The sequence below is a fragment of the Atractosteus spatula genome, chromosome 22, assembly GCF_055471065.1.
Source record: "Atractosteus spatula isolate fAtrSpa1 chromosome 22, fAtrSpa1.hap1, whole genome shotgun sequence".
NCBI classification, from domain to species: Eukaryota; Metazoa; Chordata; class Actinopteri; order Semionotiformes; family Lepisosteidae; genus Atractosteus; species Atractosteus spatula.
The window spans coordinates 8317145-8324967 of record NC_142727.1 but is presented as its reverse complement, the minus strand read 5'-3'; the positions used below and the strand labels follow the sequence as shown (position 1 = coordinate 8324967).

Genomic DNA, 7823 nt, shown 5'->3' with positions numbered 1-7823 from the left:
TAACAAAACATCAGAGAGGTTATATTTATCCTGCATGTATTGTCATGTTCTAATCAAATTAATGCATTGTAAAGTGGGAAAAGTCCTGTATCTTAATCCTTGAGGATACAGAATAGCAAATGACATATTGGGAATTACAGGTTTGCTTTATAATCAAGCATTGTGGTAACGGACTTTTAAGTTAATATTCAGATGTCTGTTAGATTGTTGCTGTTATACTGCATCAGGACTCACAATCACAGACAGCAGAAATGGTACGAATATGTCCGATTTTTTGCAATGTTAGTCTAGTATCTGGAATAAAGGGCATAACAGGAAGATCACTGCATGTGATTTCAGCCATGAGACTGTACAGGCAAACTGATCCGAAGCAAACAAAAGTCTTGGATTTTACAGAAATCCTGATATCTGATATAATCAAGTGTGACAATTTGAGACTGAAATACTGACACCACTGTGAACCTCTGGAACAATCTGTGTTGCAGCACATTGCTCTCGGAGTGTTTGGCAATCGTGAGCTAAGGTCACCGGTACATTTGGCATCAAATGGCTGTTTCGGTCTGGTAACAGGTTCTTCCCTTTAAGTAACACTGTATCCCTGCCATGAGATTTCGGCTGTCTGCTTGGAGACAAAGAAATAACATGCCCACTCCCCGCAGACTCTGTTTGTGCCCTGTTAGATATTCCAGAGCTTCTGGAAAGTTTCCAGGGCTCTGGAAAGGATTAATAGCACCGGAGAGCTTGCGCTCCACAAGTAGCTTGAAGTGCAGGGGAGTCTGGTCCGTATATAGAAGCAATCTCTTGCAGTGGATAATATAACCTTAAAAAGCCCATAAGCAAAATATTACACATTAAAATGTAGGGCTATACTGATTGCTCTAGTGTTGTTTCTGAGGTCACGACCAGGAATCCTTGGATCAGCAGCAAATCCTTCGGAGAAAGTGCGAAATCGTGCGATCACATGCCTTAGTTCTGCTACAGTATATGCCTCTGGTAAATGGCAGTATGATGTACTACACCGTAGTAAAGCTGGTACAGAGGAATGGTGCAGTAAACACCTGGCATTAAGCTAGCAAGACCACAGGAAGAATAGTAATTAACCCAGGCCAACTTACCGAAGGGATTCTTCCGAAGGAAAAACAAGTCCTACCCCCTGCTCGGTCCATGCAGAGGGCTCTTGTGGTAGTCTCACAGACCCACCCCAGAGAGAGTGACGCACAGTAGGCCTGTTTTCTCTCCTTCTGCTTAAAAGGGGATGTTTTCATTTCTACTGTAAGCAGGGATATGGGCATGCAAGCGCTGACCTGTAAAGCATTTCTTGTTGGCTGACCTGTCTGACGTGCCTCCCACAGCGGGGGGGGAGATGAACCCCTCTAAGGATGGTCCTCTTGGTGCCCAGAAACTGTGACCTTGCTATTTAATCGCCCCACACTATAAGAGACAATGTCACTCTGACACACACCGCAGTAGTTAAACAGGACCCTCAATGCAGCGCTCTTTGCGAATGCAAAACATGACTGGTGTATATTTCAATTTTCCACCAGTTACCAAGGAGAAACAGACTCATCCGTATTTTATATTATTTATGCCAACTGAAAACATCACAGACTTAAAAGACAAAGACACACATGATTTACAGTAAAATAAAGGAGAAACCATGTTTATTGTTAAGGCCCAGAAATCTGTGCAACGTTCACAGTTAGCGTATTTGAGTCTCAGTTTGCTCTTTGTTGCAGTTTTACATTTATTGTATAAAATGAAAAGTGCTGTTGAAACCAATTTTTCTTTCTAAATCCAACCCACGTACAGTAAGTATATTGAGATTTGAAATGCTCTATTGGTGACCTCCTATGCTGTTCAAGCCAAGCTGTTTTACACCAGATACTCTTTAAAAAAAATATTAAGGTTAACTATAAATAAAGAATGCATGAAATCAACACAATAATAATAATAATAATAATAATAATAATAATAGCTTACACTTATATAGCGCTTTTCTGGACACTCCACTCAAAGCGCTTTACAGGTAATGGGGACTCCCCTCCACCACCACCAATGTGCAGCCCCACCTGGATGATGATTGTACACTGCATTTATCATCTCAGCTAATGATGTTGGGCTTGCAATCTAATAAGCAAAATAGACTCTGATTGAACAGCTGTAGTGCTAATTGTCCTGCTAATTGTCGTGTGGCTGAGCTCTGATCTCCGCCAGTCTGCTGTGCATCTCCTCCAGCCGCTGAGACAGGCAGCGCCTCTTCATCTCCAGCACCAGAGCCTCACTCCTAGAGCTGGCCAGAGCCCTGAGCACTTCTTCCACCTCTCTCTGCAAGCGAGCAAAGACAAGCTGCTGCAGCAAATTGTGACACGGACGTTAGTTTAGCATGTAAAAGTACCCAATCCTCTTGAGCACCCACTCAGTTCCAGGGTTCCAGGGTAACAAAAGGCAAAACAAGCAAGGAAAAGTTTGTTAGCATTTCTATTATAAGTGTTTTTTAATTACTAGATGTAGTTAAATTACTGGGCCTTCATTTATCACAATATTGTTTTCGATCGTGTCTTGGAACTAACTGATGGGAAATGTGGGAAAAAAAATCATAATATGTAACTATTATATGATAATAAATTATAAAGAAATAATATGTAAAACATAAGCCACACATTAGGGTTAGCTTTCTACTTCAATTCAACATTGAACATTTTTTTTCTCAGTATTTACAAGCCTCTAAAAGCCTTTTAATACACCTTATGATATGTTCTACTTTTTTCAGGCCAGTGTAGGAGATGTAGTTCGTATTTTATCCATGAGCCGCAGAATGAAAAACATTTAGGCATTTAACATGTAAGCAGGCTCCTCTTTGGGCAGCCCCGGCTCCATTACCAGCACGGGCTCCTCCTGGGCTCGCAGCTGTTCCTCCAGGTGTTTGCTGTGCTCCACTTGTTTCTGGAGCTGAGTGGTGACCTGCAGGAAGAGCTCGTTCAGCCCATCGATCTCACGCTCGATGCTCCCTGCCTGGAATGCACAGGTTGGAAGACGAGTTTAGACACGGGCTTAGCTCTGTGAAAGCATCTCAGCGTGCATAATCAGCCACTGCTCCCAACACATCAGTGCTGTAGGCCAGTGGTTCTCAAACTGTGGTACCCGTACCACTGGTGGTATGCGGAGCGCCCCCAGGTGGTATGCCAGATGACCCTGGAAATGTATTGTATGCACTGAAAAATTGGAAATTAAAAATTGAATAATTAAAAATGATGTAATCTGTAATTTACTTAATGGGTTTCAGAAAGCTCATGACGGGTTTCCATATTTTCTATTTTAATAAAATAGTTTATATGTCAAATACGCAGCCTACGTACTTAGCTGCGTTGATACAGCGTGCGCTAATACTTGAGCTTTCAGAGACACAGCTTAGTGTCACATTCACCAGCAGAACAAGTGATTGAAAATCAATACCTCGCAAAAATCAAGTATTATGTCATGGCTGAAAGGAATAGACGCCAAGAGTACTGACGCTAGATCACGCAGACCTGTTGAGAACGAGGAGCGTTATACATCAGCCACTGACACTAACTCTGCTGCTGAACCTGACACAGATGGCACTGCTTGTGTTAGCAGCGTCGGAAAATGGCTACAAGGCAGTATGATCCAAATGATCTAAGTACACAGTGCTATTTTGTGTGTGTGCGCACACGTTCATGTTGGTCATTGAGATTTTTTGGGTTGCTATGAGATGACATGTAGATGGTACTTGGATGCTTTGGTTTGATCAGGGATGTTATTTGGTCCACAAAATTTGAGAACCACTGCTGTAGGCCAAAGCTGAAGGTGTGAGCAAGGAGTATCACCCAAACTTCACAGGTAGCAGCCACTTACCTGCAACACTTTGTCCCCCTGTGCTGGTACGGTTTCTGTAGCGATAAAGAAAAGTAAAAAGCCATTATCCATGACAGCAGAGCCTTTTCTTACACTTCCACAGTGGTAGAAGTTAAAACTATACCCACTTTAGAGACTGTCACACAACAGGGTAAGCAACATTTTACCTTTCTCTGCATCCTGCTTCATGTCTTTTAGGTGCTGATACAGCTTGAAGCACTTGAACCTGTTCAATCTGGGAGGAGTGAAAAACTCATTAGTTCAGTATTTGGCACCGTGTTCAAGTTGGGGGTGAATCTCTGGACTGGAGTGAAATTTTAAAGGGCTCACCTCTCTGCCAGGCGCTCTTGAGTGAACCGGGCATCAGGGGGCACCTTCATGGCAAAGAAATCTTCCACAAATGTGGGAGCTGCCCTGTGCCATTTTTCCATGGTCTGGAAAGGGATTTTTCACATGAAACGTTAACAGCAGCAAACGCCGCCATGCAGTTGTTGGAATTGGATGTGACTTGGCCAGCCCATGCATGGTGTGGTTGGCTGAGAACCTCATCAAAACATGTTGTTTTTTTTTTTTTAATATTACCTTGTTTCGTTTGGTAGTCTCCTCAGTGATGTCGCAGTGGGAGTAGAAGAGAGCTGTGCTTATTGCAGAGACAGCTTGGTGAAAGGCTCTCATAAACTCTCTTGTTTCTGTGCCTGTTGAGTACAACATCACATTTATCCGTTTACAATGACAGAGGAAAGCAAGAATTGTGCAATAACCTGCAGCAGCTGAGACAGGCTGCTCTCTTATGAGCACTTAAACTGACAGTCCTTTTATCTTCTAAATGAAAACGGCGAGTCCTGTCGGGGCAAAAAAAAAAGGCTTTATTGGATTAAAAAACGTTACCCGAAGCAATGAAAGCCATGGAGTGCAGGAGGATGGCAATGAATTCTCCAGCGCTGTCCAGCTTGGCCTTGCGGAGATACAGGATCTGGTTGGGCCTGTCGTAATAGAAATCTCCGCAGCAGTAACTTTCCGGCCCGGGCCTCTCCCGTGTCCTGCTGGGGACAGCCTGTGCCAGCAGCAGAGTGACCGGCAGGAAGCCGCAGGTGCTGGTCAGCAGGCGCAACGTGTGGCACCCAAACAAGAAGACGGCAAAGTGCCGGGGAGGAAGTTCGCTCACCTCGGCCGGCACCAGGTCTGCCCCTGTCGGCTCCCCAGGCACTGGCTGAGCTGGAAAAACCGAAGAAAAAAAATCCCAACAGTAAGACAGCTGTCGAGAAATAATTCTAATAATTGCTTACACTTATATACCACTTTTCTGGACACTCCACTCAAAGCACTTAATGTAATAAGTGGGGGCTCTCCTCCACCACCACCAGTACGCTCACCACACATCAGCTCTCAGTGGGGAGGAGAGCAGAGCGATGAAGCCAGTTCAGAGATGGGGATTATTAGGAGGCCATGATTGGTAAAGGCCAGAGGGAAATTTTGGCCAGGACACCGGGGTTACACCCCTACTCTTCTTGAGAAACGCCCTGGGATAAACCTTGGTTTGACATCTCATTTGAAGGACAACACCTTTTTTTTTTACAGTATAGTGTCCCGGTCACTATACTGGGGCATTAGGACCCACACAGACCGCAGGGTGAGCTCCCCCTGCTGGCCCCACTAACACCTCTTCCAGCAGCACCCTTAGTTTTTCCCAGGAGGTCTCCCATCCAGCTACCGACCAGGCTCACACCTGCTGAGCTTCAGTGGGGCTGCCAGCTGTGAATTACAGGGCGATACGGCTGCTGGCAATGTAATTCGGAAAACTGCTTGATGTTTTCACCTACTGTGGTGCAGTCCGATGCCTTTTCACTTAGACTTTGGGCCTCTGGGACCTGCTGCCCAGCCGTGCTGACACTCCGGCTTCTTTCAAAAAAAGGGCTCGATGAGATCCCTTTGGGTCAATAACAACCAAATGGGCTAAACAGGCCCGAACAGCCTTCTCTCTTTTGTGACCTGTCTTACGGTTTTAAGCAAAGACTCACTGTTAGAACTGTTTTAGAATCACAGTCTTTACTCCCACCTTCTGGTCATATGAGTCAGTATGAGACCAGTGTTAGGATTAATCATAAGACCGGTGCTTTTTTTCTTAAACAGGGTGACCGCGATTTAGGTGTAGCTGAGCTCTGCTGACAGGGACTTGTATAGATCACCTGAAAGGGGAGCCTCTTACCCTTCTCCACACAGGAGCAGCTCTGCAGGGACTCCTGTATCTGCTGCAGGGTCCTGGAGAGGGGGGTGAGGGCCAGCAGGTCACCGAGATCCCTCTCGCTCACACCGGGAGCTGCACTGGGGAGGTGCCCTGCTGCAGAACACAAGGCAGAGAATACCAGGCCTTCCTAGAGCAGCCTGACCGTCACTTTAGAGTGAGATAGGTCGAATGCTGTCAGCTCACCTGAACTGGGGGGAAACGGTTCGGGACCGGGTGTCCTTTTGGGGTCAAAAAGGTCTGGAGAGGAATTGTACAGGGACTCCTGGAAAGTCTGTAAAAAAACAGATGGAGTTACAAAGCCTGACCCCAGCGTCTTCTGGTTTCCCTTCCAGCCTGGTGTCCGTTCTTCATCAACGTCTAATTGGATTCAGTTTCCTACCTGAGCCGTGTTCTTCAGTTTGGTGTCAGCTTTTAAAAACGATTAATGAGATGGTGACTGGTATCTACTGTACCTCGCACCGATATCTGAGTTTCAAATCGTCCCTCATTCCAGTGCGTTACCTGTAACGTAGCCTGGACCCTAAACAGCAGCTCACTGAGGTAGTGTTTAACAGATTGTCAGCCCTGCTTGCCTCCGTTCAGCATGAATCGTTCACCTGTTAAGAGCTGTTCAGACAGAGGTAAGGGAGTAAAATTATTATAAACAGGTCTAGGAGGGATAGTGTGAAGTTCTTTATGCGCAGGTTAATGGAATAATAAGGAATAGGTAAAGGTTTCTTCCACGCTGAAAAGAGAAGAAAAGAAACAACGTTTCGGCTGTGGAGTCTTCTTCGGGTGTCAAAGAAGGCTCCACAAGTGAAATGTTTCTTTTCTGCTCTTTTCAGCATGGAAGAAACCTTTACATGTTCGTTTGCAGCCTATGCTTGTTGACGCAGCTCCCTACTTGAACTACTTCAGCCCACTTCTGCTGCGACCCACTATGCCTTCCGCTAAATCTTTTTCTAGATCTCTTCATCGTTCCTTCTCTTCCTCCCTGGGCTACTTGCCCCCTTCTCTCACTAAACCAGCATTCCATCTCTTCACAGCGATCTGTTCCAAGACAAGATTCCTATTCCTTTACAGATGTTGCTGTTCCTAAAGGATTTCGTCTGAAAGTTAACACTTTTTCCTTTGACGATACCCGCAGAAGGCTCCACAGCCGAAATGTTGTGTTTCTTTTATTCCCTTTTCAGCATGGAATAAACCTTTACTTGTTCCTTTGCAGCCTACGCATGCTGACGCAGCTGCCTACTTGAATGTATTGGAATAATATACTTGAAGTTATATTAGTTATATAACTGATAATATACTTGAAGTTATAAGTAATAGGTTTATTCCATGCTGAAAAAAAGAAGAAAGAGAACACAACGTTTCGGCCGTGGAGCCTTCTTCAGGCATGCTGACGCAGCTACCCACCTGAACTACTTGAAGTTATATTATAAACCAAGAGCTGAGTGCAGAAACAGGCATAAAAAGTCTAAACAAGCAAGTAGATAAAAGGCATCAATCAGCACCAGTGATTAAGGCTCTGTGGTCCCACCGAACAAGGGAGCTACTGGCCTACAGGATACAAAGGGCCACAGTGAGAATTCCGTTTTGTACCTGATATACAGAAAATCCTGAAATTCACAGTAGCATTTGCCCTTTGTACTTAGGTATTGTATGCGCACTCTGTGTTGAATGATGACCTCATGTGAGGATTTTATGTTCCCATCTTTAGTAAAAA

At 44.8% G+C, this 7823-nt stretch overlaps 1 protein-coding gene across 1 annotated transcript in view; it reads right to left on the bottom strand.

Annotated features, from left to right (window-relative positions):
* Nucleotides 1–1680: 1680 nt before the first annotated feature.
* Nucleotides 1681–7823, bottom strand: part of LOC148816733 (uncharacterized) — an 80949-nt gene continuing 74806 nt past the window's right edge. The window contains exons 96-104 of the mRNA XM_088939458.1: nt 6302–6389; nt 6080–6211; nt 4762–5088; nt 4456–4568; nt 4204–4307; nt 4041–4108; nt 3874–3908; nt 2881–3012; nt 1681–2325 (exon numbers count right to left, since the gene is read on the bottom strand). Coding sequence (XP_088795584.1) covers nt 2179–2325; nt 2881–3012; nt 3874–3908; nt 4041–4108; nt 4204–4307; nt 4456–4568; nt 4762–5088; nt 6080–6211; nt 6302–6389 — 1146 coding nt within the window. The 3' untranslated portion in view covers nt 1681–2178. The remainder of the gene's footprint in view (nt 2326–2880; nt 3013–3873; nt 3909–4040; nt 4109–4203; nt 4308–4455; nt 4569–4761; nt 5089–6079; nt 6212–6301; nt 6390–7823) is intronic.